Here is a 21,532-nt window from a genome sequence, read left to right as displayed (position 1 = left end):
TGTGTTGATTAATTCTGAGCTCTCTATCCTGTTCGATGACCTATATGTCTGCTTTTATGTCCATACCATACTGTTTTGATTACTATAATTTTGTAACATACAGTTGACCCTTGAACAATCCTTGAACTGCACAGGTCCACTTATACCTGGATTTTTCTCCCCTAAATACATACTATAGTACTACACAATCTTTGGTTGGTTGAAATCTGTGGATGTGGAACTTCAAATGCAAGGGCTGATGGTGAAGTTACTTTTCACTGCACAGTGGATGGGAGAGTTGGTGCCCCTAACTTCCTCGTTGTTCAAGGGTCAAATGTAGTTTGAAATTAGAAAGTATGATGCCTTCAGCTTTTTCCTTCTCAAGTTGCCTTGCCTATTTGGGATCTTTTGTGGTTCCATACAAATTTTAGGAATGGTTAGTTCTATTTCTGTCAAAATTTTAATGTACTGTTGCAACAATTAAGGTATTGTTGCTAATATCTGATTGAGGATTTATACATCTGTTTTCACTGGACATTGACCTGTAATTTTCTTTCATGATATCCTTGTCTGGTTTTGATACTAAGGTAATGTTGGCCTCATAAAATGAGTCTGGAAATGTCCACTTCTCTTCTATTTTTGGGTGAGTTTGAGAAAGATTTGTATTAATTGTTTGAATGTTTGGTAGAGTTTCCCAGTAAGGCTGTCTGGTCCTGAATTTTTGTCTGTTGAGAGGTTCTGAATTACTGATTCAATCTTACTAGTAACTATACTGTTCAGATTTTCTATTTCTTCATGATTCACTCTTAGTAGGCACTATCATGATAGGAATTTATCCATTTCTTCAGTTGTCCAATTTATTAGGGTATAATTCTTCATAGTACATACAGCCCTCCATATCCATAGGTACAACACACACAACACATCCATGGATTCAGTCTACCACATATGGAAAATACTGGAAGGGAAGGGAAATTCCAGAAGGTTCCAAAAAGCAAAACTTGAATTTGCTGAACACTAGCAACCCACTCCAGTGTTCTTGCCTGGAGAATCCCAGGGACGGTGAAGCCTGGTGGGCTGCTGTTTATGTGGTCGCACAGAGTCGGACATGACTGAAATGACTTAGCAGCAGCAGCAGCAGCAGTAATTTACATAGCTTTTATTCTGTACTTACAATGATCTACATAGCATTTACATTGTACTATATAAGTAATCTAGACATAATTGCAGATACCATGTTATTTTATATAAAGGACTTGAGCATCTGTGGATTTTGGTATCTCTGGGGAAATCCTGGAACCATGCTCCCACGGATGCAGTGAGACATCTGTAGTCTCCAATGATCCTTTTCATTTCTGTGGAATTGGCTATTACAACTCCTCTTTCGTTTCTGACTCTGAGTCCTCTCTTTTTTTTCTTGGTGAGTCTAGTTGAAAGTTTGTCAATTTTATCTTCCCCAAGAACCAGCTCTTAGTTTCATCAATCTTTTTAGTTTCTATTTCATTTAGTTCCACTCATCTTTAGTTACATGTTCCCTTCTACTGACTTTGGGCTTCATTTGTTGTTCTTGTTCTGACTCCTAGGAATATAAAGTGAGGCAACACTGTTTGAGATCTTTTTTTTTCCCTTGATGTAAATATTTATTGCTATGAACTTTCCCCTGAGAACTCCTGCCATATACCATAAGTTTTGATATGCTGCATTTCTATTTTCACTTTTCTCAGTACTTTTTAATTTTTCTTTGATTTGTTCTTTGTCAGTAGCATGTTGTTTAATCTCCACATATTTGTGAATTTTCCAATTTTCTTCTTGTAATTGACTTCTACTTTTGTATCATTGTAGTTAGAAAAGATGCTTGATATGATGTCATTTTTCTAAATGTTTTAAGACTTGTTTTATGGACTAACATATGATCTATCTATACAATGCATTTGAGAAGAATGTGTATTCTGTTGCTTTTAGATAGAATATTCTGTATGTCTGTTAAGTATATCTGGTCTAAAGTGTCATTCAAAGCCAATGCTACCTTTGTGATTTTGTCTGGATGATCCACCAATTAATTAAAGTCCTTTACTATTGTACTGCTTGCCTATTTCTCCCTTTAGGTCTATTAATATGTGCTTTATGTATTTTGGTGCATCTGAGGGAGTTTACAATTTCTGTATAAGGAGCAATGAGCAAAATTTTGTCAAATTTTCAACAACCAAAGATGTATTTCTTATTTGTTTTTTGTTTTTTCTTCTGACTTCATTCCACAGTGAAAGCTGACAGTATAATGATATAGTCTAGTTCTGTCAACCAAAGCTACTATGGGAAGGAAATCAAAAGAATTATCAAGCTTTCCTTCCTTTAGTTAGAAAAAAATAAATACCATTTTTAAAACTACACACATTCATCCTTCTAGATTTTAATAGGTACTATAGGTGAGAATAGAGGATGTCATCTGATCACTTCACCTCTGCGAAAACCAATATACCAGTTAATAATCCCTATATCTTTTGGCCTTTAAGATGACTACAGTCTCAACGACTTCACTCCAAAATTAACAAAAGGAGTAATAAAAACCAAATTACTAGGAAAAAAGATGCCAGTCCACATATAGCACCAAATGAAATGCTGAACATTTAAACATGGCCAATGTAAGTAAATGCGTATAGGTTTGTCTAATTTGACTTTAAACATGACAAATCCTGAAAACAAAATATTCTAATGTAATAGCAAAGAAAAAACAATGTTGAGAGAATTTAGCAAGGGAATTTAAGTAAGACCCCCAGTGAGCTCAAAAGGGATTTCTTCCTTAGAGAGAGAAAATAAAGAAATAGAAGGCTAGACAATCTTCATTTCTCTATAAAATAAATAAAGTTCACCTGCCACAAATGATTAGTAAAGATAATGAATACAAAATTGGAGAAGGTTCAAAATAGTTGAAGAGTCAAGAAGTAATAGAAGTGTTACATGTTGTAGAGAAAGGATATACTGACTGAGGCCTACAAAACTAACAGCTTTAATGGAGCCTTTGTTGTTGTTTAGTCACTGAGTCATGTCCGATTCTTTGTGACCCAATGGATTGTGGCCCACCAGGCTCCTCTGTCCATGGGATTCTCCAGGCAAGAATACTGGATTCGGTTGCCATTCCCTTCTCCATTTGTGGGGCCTACCATCACCCCCTCCCAGAAAAAAGTCCTTTAGAATTAGCCTTTCTTCCTTTGATTTCTAGGCTATCCCCTAAATTAGTTGAAACCTGGCCTTAAGTCATAAATGCAACCAAATAAAACATAGTTTAACACAGTAGAGACTGAAGTTAGGCTCAAAGCCTATATTTGAAGTGTGGTACAATACAGCAACATAATCAGAAATGGTCACTGATCTCTCATTATATGTGTGGCCCATGACAGTCTGCTGCTGTTGCTAAGTCACTTCAGTCGTGTCCAACTCTGTGTGACCCCATAGAAAGCAGCCCACCAGGCTCCACCGTCCCTGGGATTCTCCAGGCAAGAACACTGGAGTGGGTTGCCATCTCCTTCTCCAATGCATGAAAGTGAAAAGTGAAAGTGAAGTCACTTAGTCCTATCTGACTCTTAGCGACCCCATGGACTGCAGCCTACCAGGCTCCTCCGTCCATGGGATTTTCCAGTCAAGAGTACTGGAGTGGGGTGCCACTGCCTTCTCCTCATGACAGTCTAGCCACTCTTATTAAGAGGCACAGTATACCCACTTAAGTTTCATGAAAAAGAAGGCCCTTTGGTCTTCTCTCCCTATGCAAATTGGCATATATACTTTTAATGTTTGCCGATGTATATACTAAATGCTGCTAGCTGAACTAGTTCTTGCCTCCAGTAGATCATGTGGATCCTTTTAGACCTAATGGCTGCCAAGCAAATTATTACTTCCATTACTGAACCCTACCTGGAATGCTGAAATTATCAACATTTACTTTCTGCCCAGATAAAAGAGGCCAGAAAGGCAACATTAAAGTTTGCTTTTATATAAAACTGATAAAGTTTACATTGTCTGTCTGAAGGCCCACTTAGTTAAAGGTGTTTGGCTTTGTTCTACTTGGAAAACTTAGAAATCAATATTTAACTGATCTAAAACAAGAAAACAATAGGAAAAAATAAACAGAATTTAATTAGCTTAGATGTGCAAAAATCCCCGAACTTCTCAGTTCTCAGTTTTCTTATCTATAAAAAGGAATTAATTTGAGGTCCTTTTTAGTGCCAACACATATGTACACACACGGCAAAATTTTCATTTCTTTAGAAAATACAGCTTACAAGGAAAGTCAACCCAGATAAAAATTATAATTAGTCCATTTAAGAAAATTCCCTACATGACTATTCATTTCTATAGAATTTAAAAAAACACTCAGGTAAGAATCCAAAAAACAGAATCCAGTTTCTTCTCTATAAAGAACATCTTAGAAAAATTATAGTTTTTAGAATCTCCCAGCCTATAGAAGGTAGATCTTCACATATGTATTAATTTACAAGGTGTGTATTGGTTTTTATGAAAGTGAACATATATAGACCAGGACAATACTACCAGAGAATATAGTGATTTTAACATATTACATATATACATAATATATATTCGCATAAAACATAATGTTATAGATACTACTACTTTAGCTTGCCTGTACATGTTTTGTTAAGTGAATAAAACTTTGAAACTACATGATATATATCATAAATAAGAATTCTACAAACAAATATGAGTTATAGTGAAATACATTAATATCCTGACATCCTGTCCAAGCACCTTGAACATTCTGTTTGCCATTCCTGGAAGTTTCTTTTGCTTCTTTAATTTACTCCCATCATTCCTTTAAAATTTAGCTAAAGTATTAGTTCACCAAGCATATTTTCCCTGACCTCCCAAACCAGGTCAGGTCCCCTGTTACATTCTCTCACTACACCATGTAATTCTTTTATACTTATAATATATGCTACTGGAGTTGCTTATGTAGTAAGTCTATAAGATCTTTAAAATAAGACTTCATCTCTTATTTTCTATTTTATCTCTTAGAATGAAGCACAGAGATTTACAGAAGGAATGAATGAATAATTATAGAATAATTGTTAGAATAGTTTTCTGGCTCAAATATTCCAATAAAATAGAATACTGTTACAGACTCACTGTTCTTTTAATGGTACCACCATGTGGTTATTTCTCCATTTTTTTTTTCTGATATTAAAAATACAATTATCTTTTCTGCTAAAGTAAATTCAAATAATGCAGAAAGTTTCCCCTATATGAAACATTACTATTTAACAAACCACTAAGATAATTTACTTTCTTTTGCCTAGCACTGTCCATCTTAGATACGATTTACTTTTGCTTAATACATTATTCTTTTCATGTGCGGTAGTTAAAAAAAAAAAGCTAGCAAGGAATAAAAGTCAACAAATGACTTTAAAAATCTGTTTAAGTACTTTTGAAAACTTTAAAAACATTTTCACATTACAATAAAAAAGTGAAATATTATTTAAATGAAAGTGAAATAATCCAAATTGGGAGAAATAATCCAAATAAACACTGAATCAAGAATAGTACTTCTTATTTAAAATTAATCTATTTCTATCAGTATTTATTTTCTTTTCTTCATAAATCAGCAGAGAATAATTGAAAATGTTTTGATAGCTTTCAAAGTATCATATACAAATATTTTTTGAAATGACATCCATTATTTTTGTCTACCTACCTAGCCAGCTCTCTATCTCACTACCTCATTCACTTCTTGAGTAAACTCCTTACCTTCCACAAATCTATGGTCCTCATGTGGCAGCCAATGTAGTATCCTCCTTTCCACTTTTTCCCCTAGCTATGGGGTGTGCTTACTATCAGACAGGCAAAACTCTTATCACACTCTCCTCAACACAGTGATTGCTTCAAGCAACAGGCAAACAACCTCAGCCAGGCCCGAGTTCCCAAAATGTTTTGGGAAATAGAAGTGGGAACAGAGGGTTTCTTTTCCTTTGGTTAAAGTAACTTAATCCCAGAATTGTCATCAGCCCAAGAGAATGAAGCCAAAAAAGGAGTGATGGAAAGTGACCAATTCTAGATATTTTATTCTCTGAATTCAGAAAATCCTGAAACTAGTTCTAGTCCTTGCTTTTCCATGGTTTAGTCATCTAATAAATTCCTCCACACCCTCCTTATTTTGTTTAAGCTAGCCTGGGTAAAGATTTGTCAATTATAATCAAGAAGTCCTAATATTTCCCATATCCATTTAGGTATCACAAAAAATAAACGTTATTAAGTTATACACACACACACTTTTATAACTGCTATGCTCTTAAAAGTCTACACAACATCATTCTCTAAACTCTTCTTCCTACCTACAATTTTTTTTTTCACCTTTACTAGGGTAAAACTGAGGAGAAGGCAATGGCACCCCACTCCAGTACTCTTGCCTGGAAAACCCCATGGACGGAGGAGCCTGGTAGGCTGCAGTCCATGGGGTCGCTAAGAGTCGGACACAACTGAGTGACTTCAGTTTCACTTTTCACTTTCATGCATTGAAGAAGGAAATGGCTACCCACTCCAGTGTTCTTGCCTGGAGGATTCCAGGGATGGGGGAGCCTGGTGGGCTGCCGTCTATGGGGTCGCACAGAGTTGGACATGACTGAAGCAACTTAGCAGCAGCAGCAGCAGCAGGGTAAAACTGACAAATAGAAATTGTATATATTTAAAGCATACAACAGTAATCATAATTAAGCCAGTTAATATATCCATCACTTCATATAGCTCGCTCCTATGACTTTAAATACATATAAACTTTTAAAGAAGCATAATATACATGCTCTCTTTAAAATGTATATGTATATATCATATATATAAATCAAAAAACCATAAAGTTCGTATATATGAAATCTACACATCTTTGAGATTTAAAAATGCTAAGTGTACAGAAACGCTTCAACCCTGTCTCTTACTGCCAATGCCCCAGAATTAACAACTTCAGTATTTTTAATAGTTACTGACAATAAGCTTTGCTAGTATTTCTTGATTTACCAATTTTAACTATTATCTCTTAACTTCTTGCTATGATAAAAAAGAATTTAACTCCTCACACAACCAATTTCATCCTCCCAACAGTTACTCATTATTATTCCTCTATTATTTATCTCTGTAACTTTACCTACACTTTTATTTATGGTTTCCTATACTACTGAAACTCCATTTTGTAAAATACAAAATAAAGGAAGGCTATTAGTGCCCTTGTCCTTCATTTTCAACTCACAATTTCCACTAAATAGTCTTACACTGAAAGGCTAATAATTTTCCTCTGTTCTGTAACTATAACTATTTGTGCTTTTATAAGCTTAAAGTCAATAAGCATCATGTATTTGTACATGTGCACTAAGTCACTTCAGTCATATCTGACTCTTTGCGATCCTAAGGACCATTACCCGCCAGGCTCCTCTGTCCATGGCATTCTCCAGGCAAGAACACTGGAGTGGGTTACCATGCCATTCTCCAGGGGGTCTTCCCAACTCAGGGACTGAACCCACGCCCGTTACGTCTCCTGCACTGGCAGGTGGGTTCCTTCCCACTAGGGCCACCTGGGAAGTACCCTAAGCATCATGTATATGAAGAATATATAAATAATATTTATATAAATAACATTCAGTGCATATTTAAGTAAGTGAGTTATCACTCTATCCTTTTCCTATTCAGATTATTTTTAATTTTCCTGGAGTATCTAATTGCTTTTTTATTTCCTTTACCTTGTCTACTTATATAATTACCTTGCTGCTGCTAAGTCGCTTCAGTCGTGTCCGACTCTGTGTGACCCCATAGACGGCAGCCCACCAGGATTCCCCGTCCCTGGGATTCTCCAGGCAAGAACACTGGAGTGGGTTGCCATTTCCTTCTTCAATGCATGAAAGTGAAAAGTGAAAGTGAAGTCGCCCAGTCCTGTCTGACTCTTATTGACCCCATGAACTGCAGCCTACCAGGCTCCTCTGTCCGTGGGATTTTCCAGGCAAGAGTACTGGAGTGGGGTGCCATTGCCTTCTCCATATAATTACCTTAAATGGTTCCAAAATCTCAAAGTTAGTTTCAAATCTCCTACTGAATACTTTGCTCTTGAAGTGACATATCTGTAAGACCTCCTATTCAGCAGTGACCCTGGAACTTCTCTCCTCTTTTAAGTAAAAAATACTGTTTTCTAGATCCACTGTCATATGATCTTCTTATATTATAACCCATTTTTCTGGAGCACATTCTCTAATAACTTAAGAAATAAAATGTGGACAACTCAATCTCCCAGGTCCTTACGTGCCTGGAAATACTGTTTCTACTCTCATACTTCACTGACAGTTTGTATGAGTATAAAATTCTACACTGAAAGTAAGTCCGCATTAAAATGGTAGAGACACTGATTTATTATTTTCTACCACCCACTGTTGGCTGTATGAAAATTGATACCAATCTGATATTCGTTTCTTTTTAGGTGACCTAGTTTTTTCTCTCTAGAAGGTATTCAAATCTGTTTTTTCATTCTTGGTATTTCCAAGTTGCAAAATGATGTATTTATCTGAGTATTTTTTTCTAGTCAATGTGCTAAGCACTTCTTGGGCTCTTTCAATCTGGAAGTTTAAACTTGTTTCTGGGAAATTCTTTTATTGTATCTCTGAAAATTTCCTCCAACATATATTCTGTAAATTCTTTTTCTGGAACTCCAATTAGTTAAATAATGAACCTCCTACATGAGGTCACTGCATCAGTTTTTTTCTGATACATTCCTTCATTTTGGTTTTGTTTTACATTCTGGATTATTCAACTTTCCAACTCCCTAGAGAATTCTAAATTTTAACCATCATATTTTCTTAATTTCCACAAACTTATTTTTGGTATATCAGTATTCCTTTCACACAGCATGATATGTTGCTGTTTTAATGTCCTACAAATCTCAACTCTCTCTGAAAAGGCAAATTACAGATTTTATATTTCCCTTCTAATTTTTTTGTTTTCAACATTAACAGTATTTCTCCCAGAATTTTTTTAGTTTGTTTTCAATTGTGTTTTGTCCATGATGAAGTCATCCCCCAAATGTCTGACAATTTTTGAATATCCATTAATATCTAAGGATTAATTGGGAACCTTATGAGCATGTTTAGAGTTTGGTGACTGATAAGTTTTTTCTTTGGGGTAATTAAGTGATGAGGGAGCTGTCTCAAAGAAAAACCTTTAATTGCCAGAATACAAAGGTCACTGCTCCAAAATCATTTAATTTCTTTAGAGAAAAAAAGAAAATATCAACGCTGTTTCCCTACCTGACAGGCCCTAAGGTCTGGTGAGTAACCTGAATGGAAAAACTGCAATTAATTCCTTTATCTGTATTCTCCCAAAGTATCTCATTCCCTACTCTCTATTTCACGCCTTGCATATTCAAAGTCTATACCTCCCTAGGATTCCAAGGGGGAGGTATAACAGATAGTCTTCCTCCCATCTTATAAGGCTAGGATAATTTTGTTTTATAAGCTACCCACAGTTTCAAAAAATGTTTTACAAATAATAAAGTATACATGTACATAAAAGTAAATATACAAAACAACAAGAGTTGCACAAAGTAATACTTTTCCTATGAGACACACTCTGATATTTTCTGTTGTATTTTGCAATGCTGATAAATGAATTCACAACCCACTAATGTGATATGAGTCTAATTTAAGGAGCCAAAAATAATTTAAAAAATTAAGTGATGACTTGCTCTGCCATCTTTCAAAGACCACTCCTCTATTTTCTTTCCCAAAGAAAACTGCTGCAATCTTTTCATTCACTGATGACTCTTCTCTATTTTCTTTTCACTGTATTTCCCTCTTCTACTTCTTTACTACTTTAGTAGAATCTAGGAGGGCAAAAAGGATAAATACAAGTGCTCAGTTTGTGATCTTTAACTCAAAGTCCTTTACAAGTGTTTTTAAAAACCAAAGTTTCCTAACCTCTTTCTGACCTAAGTTCCCTTTGCTAACTATGACGGCCTCAACTGCTACTGGGACTTACAATTAAAGTTTGCCATGAGACTCTGGAGAATTAAAAAGGAAAGGAAAGCACTAATAGTAAACCTAAAAATCCTTATAACTATTCCATTTAAGTCTAAAGCTAAAAGTAAAATTATGGCTAAATGTCCAAAATTAAATCTAAACCCTTACATGAAGAAATGGAATTTTCTTTTTGAGGGAAGACTTTAAGAAAGGTTCTGTCTGCAAAAAAAACAAAAAAAAAATCAAAAACCAATTCTCAGATCAAAAAAATACTTTGACGAGAAGTAAAGAGTACTTACAAAGCAAGGCTACTCAAAACATATTGTACGTGCTCACATTCATCTGGGAATGATGCACTGGCTGATGTAAAACAACAAAGTGCCGTCTGAAGAACCTGAAGCTGTGGCAAAGGGACCTGCCATCTTCCAGCATAATCTTCAACCACCTGATAAGGAAGCAATCCAAAAAGTACATTATTAGAGAAAATGTTAAATTTGGATAAAACTTACCATATAAAACATTAGTTCAGCATGAACACAAATGATTTAGGAGGGAAAAAAGTTATTTATTGTTTGTTGTTGTTTAGTTGCTAAGTTATGTCCACTCTTTTGTGACCCTATAGACTGTAACCCACTAGGCTCCTATGTCCATGGGATTTCCCAAGCAAGAATACTGGAGTGTGTTGCCACTTCCCTCTCCAGGGGATCTTCGAACCCACATCTCCTACATTGGCAGGTGGATTCTTTACCACTGAGTCACCAGTGAAGCTTGTCTTTATTGTTTAGTTTCATTGTATACATCTGAAAATAAAATGAACTATTATCTGAAAATGTGGGAAAAAATTATAATATATAAAAGACCATATGGTTCAACTGCCAAATCTTTACCAAATGTTGTAATAAATGCTTTCACATCCTATGTCTAGCTTTTTTCCAAAGTACAAATTATCAAATATTAAAATAGCTAGACAGAAGATAGTAATAAATAAAATTAGAAATAAGCATCCATTATTATAATTTATATAGGACTGAACTAAACATTCTGGCAACAAATGAGTATTAAAGATATAGTGGTATGATACTCTTTCATAAACTGTACCATATTATGGGGAAAAGATTACAAAATAAAATCAGTCCTGGCTCTGTCACTTAACTAGTTTATGAATTTGGGTATGTCATCTACCTTCTTTATGCATTAGTTTCCTGATCATAACATGAAGATAACAATGCTTATCTTGCAGATTTACTCTAAGGCTAAACTGGGAACAATTTATGAGACAACAATTTAGAATTATCAATTGCTATAAAATGTTAATCATGATCTCTCACATGCAAGACTACTGTATGCAAACTATTATATTCTAGAAATTCATCTTATAAAACCAGTTGGCAAACTATGGCATGTAGGCCAAAGTCAGCCTACCACCATCTTTGTATGACCTACAATCTAAGAATGGGCATTACATTTTCAAATGGTTGAAAAAATATTTGTGATGCATGAAAATTACATGAAATTCAAATTTCAATATCCATAAACTCTTACTGCAGCATAACCAGGTTTATGCATTTACATATTATATAATCTATGGCTGCTTTCCTGCTATAACAGGTTGAGTCTTTATGATGAAATCATATGGCTAATAAAGTCTAAAATATTTAATATCTGCTCCTTTACAGAAAAAGCTTGCCAACTCCTGATTTAAAGCTGGTAAAACTAGAGAAGAGTAGAACAGCCATGAACATTTAGAGCTCAAGGACTTTTCATACTCATCACTTCCTGTTAGAGGTAATTTTCCATGGGTCCTTGTATTTCTAGTTTTAAAAGAGACCCAGACTGCCTTCATCCTTTCAAAGAAGTTTATAGGAAACAGCCTTGAAATACAGAGATGATGTCTGTCTTCAAAGCAATGGCTCTCTCTGGAGCAAAGGTCAGGCAGATATGCTTGCCCACTATTATAAAATATTGCTGTTGTTTGTTGTTGTTTAGTTACTAAGTTGTGTCCCACTATTCTGGGACTCTGTGGACTGTAGCCCACTAGGCTCCTCTATCCATGGGATTTAAGATTAGGAGTCACTTGACTCATTGGAAAAGACTCTGATGCCGGAAAGGATTGGGGGCAGGAGGAGAAGGGGACGACAGAGGATGAGATGGCTGGATGGCATCACTGACTCGATGGACGTGAGTCTGAGTGAACTCCGGGAGTTGGTGATGGACAGGGAGGCCTGGCATGCTGCGATTCATGGGGTCGCAAAGAGTTGGACACGACTGAGAGACTGAACTGAAACTGAACTGAAGCTTGGATTCCTAAGCTGTGATATAAACATACTATGAGTTCAGGATTCACTTGGACCATTCACATTACCTTTGTGATACTTGAGAAGCAAAGGGAACCACCATGAACTTGAAGCTCATGTTGTTTGTTGTGCTATAAAAGTAACAAGAGTCTGCTATCTCTAACCCAGGAGTTTCACTTCTTTGGCCGGCATTTGTGAAACTATGGCAATCTACCTTAGATAAAATCCCTGACTTTTCACAGTTCTTTGACAATTCCAAATTTTCATACCAGGTGCTAGTATGTCTCTAATATTTCTAGGAACATGTGTGGATAAAGGAGAAAGCTAGAGAGCATCAGCTGTATGAACTTGTATCCCCCTTCTATTATCTAGTACTTCTTAACCTGGGAATTAAAAACTACTACTAACTATGATGATCCCAAGTAGGACAGATTTTTCCAAACCACCATAGGCAAAACAAAGGAGGAACATGTAAATGGTGGTTTCCTGGATTTAAATTTTCTCTTCACTAAAGTGTTTGACCAACTTTATTGCCTTTTTTTTTTTGGCCCACATAACACCTCTCTGGTGCCACATTAAAAATAGGTACCTAACAAACTCACATTTTTCTATCTTTAGTTTGCTCTAATACATTTCTACTTAGAACCTTATTCACTTCCTATTTATGGGCTGGGTTTATGTCCTTAGAAGAGAACCTTTCTACTTTTTCAGGTTCTATAATCATTGTAGCTTCCCTTATTCACCAAGATTCAGCTATTAATACCCCATCTGATCCATTTGAATCCAAAATAATAAAACTACTTGTGTGCAGTACTTCCAATAGGCTTCCCATAATACACATGAAGGAAAATAAATAAAACTAGTTGAAATTTACAAGCAGTTGGCCCTCAGTATCTGCAGAGGTTTGGTTATAGGATCCCGAAGTTCAGTTCAGTTGCTCAGTCATGTCCAACTCTTTGCAACCCCAAGGACTGCAGTATGCAAGGCTTCCCTTTCCATCAACTCATGTTCATCGAGTTGGAGATGCCTTCCAACCATCTCATCCTCTGTCATCCCCTTCTCCTCCTGACTTCAATCTTTCCCAGCATCAGATCTTTTCCAGTGAGTCAGCTCTTTGCACCAGGTGGCCAGAGTATTGGAGTTTCAGCTTCAGCATCAGTCCTTCCAATGAAAATTCAAGACTGATTTCCTTTAGGATGGACTGGTTGATATCCTTGCAGTCCAAGGGAGTCTCAGAGTCTTCTCCAACATCACAATTCAAAAGCATCAATTCTTCGGCACTCAGTTTTCTTTATAGTCCAACTCTCACATCCATTTAGATTACTGGAAAAACCATAGCTTTGACTAGATGGACCTTTGTTGGCAAATTAATGGCTCTGCTGTTTACAATGCTATTTAGGTTGGTCATAACTTTTCTTCCAAGGAGCAAGTGTCTTTTAATTTCATGGCTGCACTCACCATCTGCACTGATTTTGGAGCCCAAAAATATAAAGTCTCTCACTGTTTGCATTGTTTCCCCATCTATTTGCCATGTAATGATGGGAACAGATGCCATGATATTAGTTTTCTGAATGCTGAGTTTTAAGCCAACTTTTTCATTCTCCTCTTTCACTTTCATGATTCCAGCTTGTGCTTCATCCAGTCCAGCATTTCTCATGATTTACTCTGCATATAAGTTAAATAAGCAGGGTGACAATATACAGCCTTGACGTACTCCTTTCCCAATTTGGAACTGGTCTGTTGTTCCATGTCCACTTCTAACTGTTGCTTCTTGATCTGCATACACGTTTCTCAAGAGGCAGGTCAGGTGGTCTGGTATTCCCATCTCTTTCAGAATTTTCCACAGTTTGTTGTGATTCACACAGTCAAAGGCTTTGGCGTAGTCAATAAACCAGAAATAGATGGTTTCCTGAAACTCTCTTGCTTTTTTGATGATCCAGCAGGTGTTGGTAATTTGATCTCTGCTTCCTCTGCCTTTTCTAAATCCAGTTTGAACATCTGGAAGTTCATGGTTCACATACTGTTGAAGCCTGGCTTGGAGAATTTTGAGCATTACTTTACTAGCATGTGAGATGAGTGCAGTTGTGTGGTAGTTTGAACATTTTTTGGCATTGTCTTTCTTTGGGATTGGAATGAAAACTGACCTTTTCCAGTCCTGTGGTCATTGCTGAGTTTTCCAAATTTGCTGGCATAATGAGTGCAGCACTTTCACAGCATCATGTTAGGATTTGAAATAGCTCAACTGGAATTCCATCACCTCCACTAGCTTTGTTTGTAGTGATGCTTTCTAAGGCCCACTTGACTTCACATTCCAGGATGTCTGGCTCTAGGTGAGTGATCACATCATCATGATTATCTGGGTCATGGAGATCGTTTTTGTATAGTTCTGTGTATTCTTGCAATCTTTTCTTAATATCTTCTGTTAGGTCCATACCATTTCTGTCCTTTATTGAGCCCATCTTTGCATGAAATGTTCCCTTGGTATCTTCTAATTTTCTTGAAGAGATCTCTAGTCTTTCCCATTCTATTGTTTTCCTCTATTTCTTCGCACTAAGGTTTTCTTATCTCTCCTTGCTAGTCTTTGGAACTCTGCATTCAAATGGGTATGTCTTTTCTCTTCTCCTTTGCCTTTTGCATCTTTTTTTTCCCTCAGCTATTTGTAAGGCCACCTCAGACAATCATTTTGCCTTTTTGCATTTCTTTTTCTTGGGGATGGTCTTGATCACTGCCTCCTGTAAAATGTAACGAACCTCCATCCACAGTTCTTCAGGCACTCTATCAGATCTAGTCCCTTGAATAGATCTTTCACTTCCACTGAATAATAGTAAGGGATTTGATTTAGATCATACCTGAATGGTCTTGTGGTTTTCCCCACTTTCTTCAAGTTAAGTCTGAATTTGGCAATAAGGAGTGCATGATCTGAGCCACAGTCAGCTCCTGGTCTTGTTTTTGCTGACTGTATAGAGCTTCTCCATCTTTGGCTGCAAAGAATATAATCAATCTGATTTCAGTATTGACTATCTGGTAATATCCATGTTTAGAGTCTTCTCTTGTGTTGTTGGAAGAGGGTGTTTGCTATGACCAGTGTGTTCTCTTGGCAAAACTCTGTTAGCCTTTGACCTGCTTTGTTTTGTACTCCAAGGCTATATTTGCCTATTACTCCATATCTCTTGACTTCCTACTTTTTCATTCAAGTCCCCTATAATGAACTGCTGTGTAGGGCCACCCAAGATGGATGAGTCATGGTGGAGAGTTCTGACAAAACATAGTCCACTGGAGAAGAGAATCGCAAATCACTTCAGTATTCTTGCCTTGAGAACCCCATGAACAGTATGAAAAGGCAAAAAGATAGGACACTGAAAGATGAACTCCCCAGGTCGTTAGGTGCCCAACATGCTACTGGAGATGAGTGGAGAAGTAACTCCAGAAAGAATGAAGAGATGGAGCCAAAGCAAAAACAGCACCCAGGTGTAGAGGTGACTAGTCATGGAAGTAAAGTCCGATGCTGTAAAGAGCAATACTGCATAGGAACCTGCAATGTTCGGTCCATGAATCAAGGCAAATTGGAAGTGGTCAAACAGGAGATGGCAAGTGTGACATCGGCATTTTAGGAATCATCAAACTAAAATGGACTGGAATGGGTGAATTTAACTCAGATGACAGGATCGCCCACCCCATATCAAAATTTACAGATGCTCAAGTCCTTTATATAAAAGTGTATTTGCATATCATCTCTGAAATTACTTATAATACATAATACAGTGTAAGTACTATGTAAATAGTTGCAAGCACACAGCAAATCCAAGTTTTGTGTTTTGGAACATTCTGGGTCTTTTTCCAAGTATTTTTAATACACAGTTGGTTGAATCCACAGATGTGGAACTCATAGATATGGAGGACTGACAATCTTCTTACGCCGTTTAATGTCATGCCAGATACTAATACTGTACTATAATATTCACTGTAACACTTCTGTATAAATATTTTCCTTAAAATATATAAAACTTTACATTACATTGTCTTTTTATTCTGAAATGTTTCTCCTGCACTATAACTTATTAGTAAGCACTTAACTAATGAGAGCTGATCCCATGACATTATAATATGAAGGTACTCTACTCAGCTACTGTGCAGCGAGGAACACACCTTATTATATTTGTCATTTTCTTTGGTATTCTAATAAGTAACTGTTTTTACTGTCACTCTATAAAGAACTGCTGTATAGAGAATTACATACTTTATTTAAGAACATTAAAATACATCATCCAAATTACTACAGTCTGAAATGTGTTCCCCTAAAGTTCATGTATTGAATGATGTCTTAACCCCAGTGTGACTGTATTTAGAAATAGGATATTTTGTTATAGCAGCCAGGGCTGCCTAACACACAAATGTATAAAAATAACACAAACGCAGCAGTTTAAGAACCCCTAAAATATAAGGTGATCAACTAAAATAAGATTATGTTTCTTAACTGAGTTCTCCTTTTTTCTAACACAACAGTGAAGACTGCCAAACACTAGTTTGTCACTAAGCAAAAGAATCCCAATATCTAAATCCAGGTTATAATAGACTAATATCATTAACACAGTATCCAGGATGACTTTACTTCTATTAGCTGGCCATTCGCACCCATGTCACTCTCCTACCTGAAACCTCCCACTGTCATCAACATTATTTCATATATTTCACAGGTGTCAACAGAGCTGTTCACTAATGTTAATTTCATTACTTGCTTACAGTGAATCCACCCACTTTTTAAATCTAACATACCATGGCCATGATCTTTTAGTGGTTAGTACTCTGTCATGTGATTAAGCCACATCACAATCACTCTAAGAGCTTCAAAAAATGGTTATAATACATCCCAATCTATGCACTGAATAAATCTTTTAATCTTCTAAATACCTAAAATAAACATTGTAACAAATAGTCTTTTCCCTAACCCTTTCAGTATCATTAGGTTATTCATTTATAATATAGCTTATATACACACATATATTTATGTGTGTATATATAAATATATTTCCTAGCTCTGTCCATTGAGAGGGCCTAGGAGCAATGACACCTCAGTAGAAGTACACATACTTAGGACCCAAATCTTTGTTTCTAAACACTATTCTCCAATATCCTTGGGTCTCCTCACGCACAAAGAACTTGGGCTGCTCAAGCCCTCCTCCAGGAGAGATGGAACAGGGAAAATATCAAGATAAGACCTGAACACTTTGTGCTGCCAGAAAGTACTGAAATGCTGAAACAGTGATGGAATATAAGATGATGGGAGCCAACCTGAAGGCGCTCTGAGCAGTTAAAGCTAGAACAATTTGAGCAACAAAATAAATGATGGTATCCATGAGTCTCTACTGATAGAAATAATCTAATTAATCAATAAAAGTTAGGGATGAGACTGCTTTTCCTCACAGCAGAATACCAATTAATACGTATCAATAAAAAGAGAGAAACAGAGAATCACCGTTAGGCAAATACTATATATAGCAATGAATGTTGCAGACAAGAACCACAAATCTATGCTATTATTAGTGGGTGAAAAATTTGAGAAGATTTGCCATCTCAAAGCAATTCCCACAAGACTGTTATCAACTAAAAACAGAAAGATAGTATCTTTAAGTGGAGAAACCTCACAAACTTAACCAAGCCATCAAGGTAAACAGCATCAATAACTAGTAAAGCATACTATCATAAACCTCTTGATATGATGCTCCAAGAAAGACAAAAGCATTTTTGTGGTAATTTTGCCAAAAATGCAAAAACCTAATTCTAATTATGAGAAATCCTCAAACAAATCCAAACTATAGGATATTTTACCAAAAAAAAAAAAAAACCAAAAAACACACCACCCTGACCAGTACTCTTCAAACATGCAAAGGTCATGAAAGGAAAAACTGAAGAACTGCTAGAGAGTGGAAGACACTAATAACTAAACACAATGCGAGATCAGAAATAACATCCTGAAACAAAGGAAAAAAAGAGCAACAGTGGCAAAACTGGTAACTTTCTAATAAGGGCTGTAATTTACTGGATATTATACAATGTTACTTTCCTGAGCTTGATAAGTGTATTCTTTTCTACAAATATAAAATTAGTTCACTTTTTAGGTTTAAAAACAAAATTTTTTGTTCCAAACTTTCCCCTCAGATTTCAATGTTCTCACTTATTTTCTGGATGCTATTTTATAATATAAATACATTTACTTTCCTTATCTTATTACCTAACTACACACCAAGATTTACCCTCACCTATGGGTTTCATTTGTAGTCAGATAGAAAAATAAATCAGGTAGATTGCCAGCACTGTGGGGAGAATACAGGTTTTGGAATCAAGACAGATTAGGCTTTGTCATTTATTAGCTGTGTAACATTAGCGAAGTTATTAACCTTTTCAATCTAAGTTTGCAGTAAAATGAATTTAATATTAATCACAGAGCTATTGAAGAACTAAGGTAATATGTCAAAATCCAGGATAATAACAAATAGCTATTATTACCAGTACACTTTGTTTCAAAAAATAGCCAGCAAGCTTAAGCTTACTCTGGTGACTATTTCAATGCATCAGTATGAACTGGTTAACTGTTTCCAGATGTAAAATTACAACAAATTTTACTCACTGTTATTAGTAAGCATATAAGTCACTCACAAATAAAACCTATTCAAAAGCTATTGCTGAGTTTCAACTATTTTGTTCAATATTCATTGACAAATAAAGTATATCCTAGATACAGTAATACAAATAAAATAACTTCATGCCTGAATAGCTATTAATAGATTTTGGTACCTTTCAATTCTTCATTTGATTCCAAACTCACTAGGGAAAGCAATATACTAAATGCTCCCTGTATAAACATGAAAACTGGCATAAAACTTCCTGTGTAAACATTAAAACAAGGGAACTCCAAAATATGTGGAAATGTATATGAATATCAAATTAACATGTGGAGTGAACAGACCTCTTCATTTGTCTGCACCTGGTGATATCCACAGATGTGTGTGTACATGACAAAGTCTTAACTAGCATGGGCTAAGCAGAACCCTGCATCTGACTTCAATTTGGCATGGCCACTAAGGCAAAAGAAATAAAAGCAAAAATAAACAAATGAGACCTAAACTTTTTAAAAAGCTTCTGCACAGCAAAGGAAACCATAAACAAAAGGAAAAAACCTACAGAACTGGAGAAAATAAATGCAAATTATGTGACCAACAAGGGGTATGCAAAATATACAAACTGCTCATACAACTCAATTAAAAACAAAAATCCAATCACAAAATGATCAGAAGACCTGAATAGACATTTTTCCTAAGATATACAGATGGCTAACAGGCACATGAAAAGATGCTCAATAAAGATAATTATAGGAGAAATGCAAATCGAAACAATAATGAGGTATCACCTCACACGTGTCAGAATGGCTATCATCAAAAAGTCTACAGGTAACAAATGTTGGAGAGGATATGGAGAAAGGGAAACTCTTCTACACTCTTGGTGGAAATGTAAATTGATGTAGCCAACATGAGAAACAGTGTGGAGGTTTTTCGAAAAACTAAAAATAAGAATACCATATTACCCTATGATCTAGCAATTCCATTCCTAGGTATATATCTGGAAAGGAAAAACAAAACTTTACTTTGAAAAGATAAATGCACCCCAATATCCACAGCACTATTTGCAGTAACCAAGATATGAAAGCAACCCAAGTGCCCATCAACAAATGACCAAATTAAGATGAGACATATATATACAAGGCAATATTACCCAGCCACAAAAATATTAAAAAAAAAATACTGCTATCTGTAGCAATGTGGATGGACCTAGAAAATATTATGGTTAGTGAAATATGTCATAGAAAGCCAAATACTATATGATAATATTCCAAATACTATATAAGGAATCTAAAAAATAATACAAATGAATGTTTATGCAAAACATAGACTCACAGATATAGAACCAACTTGTAGATACCAAATGGGAGAGGGAAAGCAGGAGGGGCAAATTAGGGGTGTGTGATTAACAGATACAAACTACTATATATAAGAGATAAGCAACAGAATATACCATAAAGTGTAAGGAATTATACCCATTATCTTGTAATAACCTATATGGAATATAATCTGCAGAAATATTGAATCATGCTGCACATCTGAAACTATCACAAACTACTGTTAAGTCAACTATACTACAATTTTAAAAAATCAGCCTGACCTGGCATGATGGTATTGCAGGTGTTGTTGAGGCAATAATTATATTTTGAATTTTTCAAATGTCCTTTAGTTATACACGTTTCTTAGATACTAGTAGGTGGAAATCTTTTTTTGTTCCTTCTGTCTGGTTTCTCAACAAAGTCCACAAGCCAAAGAATTAAACTGAAAAACCAGTTAAGTTCCATATGGGTCTTAGAACACTAGTGTGTGAATGTCTAGACTTTAAATTATTAATACTAGTCTTAGATGAGCTGACTTATTTTGATCCCTGTTAATTTTGTTCTCAGAGAAAAGCTCTTATATTCATGTGACTTGCCCAAAGGCTTCTAGAGTCACTGTCATATGATCTCTAGTAACTTCTGAGAATGATATGTACATGAACTTTTATTTGAGTTCAATGAAGATGTCCAGTGGATTTTATTAAGTGCAGAAATAAAGAAAGGTCAATCTTAATTGTTATTTGGGGCATAAATCACTTTCCTAGACTGACGCAAAAGAAAAACTCAATGGAATTACTACACATTCAAAGCAGAAACTAAAAAGGGTTAACAATAACTTTAGATACCAGGTATGGTTAGTCTCAAGAACTAAATTTGTTTCTAAAAGGTGACTAACTTTCAATCAAAATAACAGTGAAAGAGTTAAAAAAAATAAAATAAAAGGAGGTCATGTTAAGATGGAAGAAAAGTGGGACTTTCTTAAGAATGAATTCAATTTCAGAAACTAAACTAGTCAGATATGAAAAAAGAAAACGAGAATATACTGATATATACCAGAACTATGCATTCTTAAAGATGGAATTGGGGGGGAAATGTATTTTAGCTGTTACTCATCAGAAAGGAAGAGTGACTGACTCCAAAAGTATCTAACAGAGGTACAGGAGGTAAACTGAAGCGTGGAAGTCGCAGTGAATCAGAATGGAAATCCAATTATGGTAAAACAGTATTTTAAAGAAATAGAAAATACATAATAAGAGTAAGTGTAAAAATCACACACCATGAAGACTGAGACTGCTATTCAGTAACATAAAATCTGTACAAATGTGAAAGGTTAA

The 21,532-nt window shown here is 35.6% G+C and overlaps 1 protein-coding gene and 1 long non-coding RNA gene across 5 annotated transcripts in view; one reads left to right on the top strand and one right to left on the bottom strand.

Moving 5' to 3' along the window:
• Positions 1 to 21,532, bottom strand: part of ZNF654 (zinc finger protein 654) — an 86,253-nt gene that overhangs the window by 48,368 nt on the left and 16,353 nt on the right. For 2 of the 3 annotated variants that reach the window (XM_003585627.6, XM_005201187.5), the window contains exon 2: positions 10,271 to 10,416. In XM_003585627.6, coding sequence (XP_003585675.3) covers positions 10,271 to 10,416 — 146 coding nt within the window. Of the gene's footprint in view, positions 1 to 10,139; positions 10,191 to 10,270; positions 10,417 to 15,114; positions 15,247 to 21,532 lie in introns of all 3 variants that reach the window. The other variant, XM_059887642.1, reaches the window with a different exon arrangement.
• Positions 1 to 21,532, top strand: part of LOC104970809 (uncharacterized) — a 91,418-nt gene that overhangs the window by 54,553 nt on the left and 15,333 nt on the right. The gene's annotated exons all lie outside the window — the stretch shown is intronic.

Source organism: Bos taurus, chromosome 1, assembly GCF_002263795.3.
Source record: "Bos taurus isolate L1 Dominette 01449 registration number 42190680 breed Hereford chromosome 1, ARS-UCD2.0, whole genome shotgun sequence".
Lineage (NCBI taxonomy): Eukaryota > Metazoa > Chordata > Mammalia > Artiodactyla > Bovidae > Bos > Bos taurus.
This window is presented reverse-complemented; position numbering and strand designations above follow the sequence as displayed.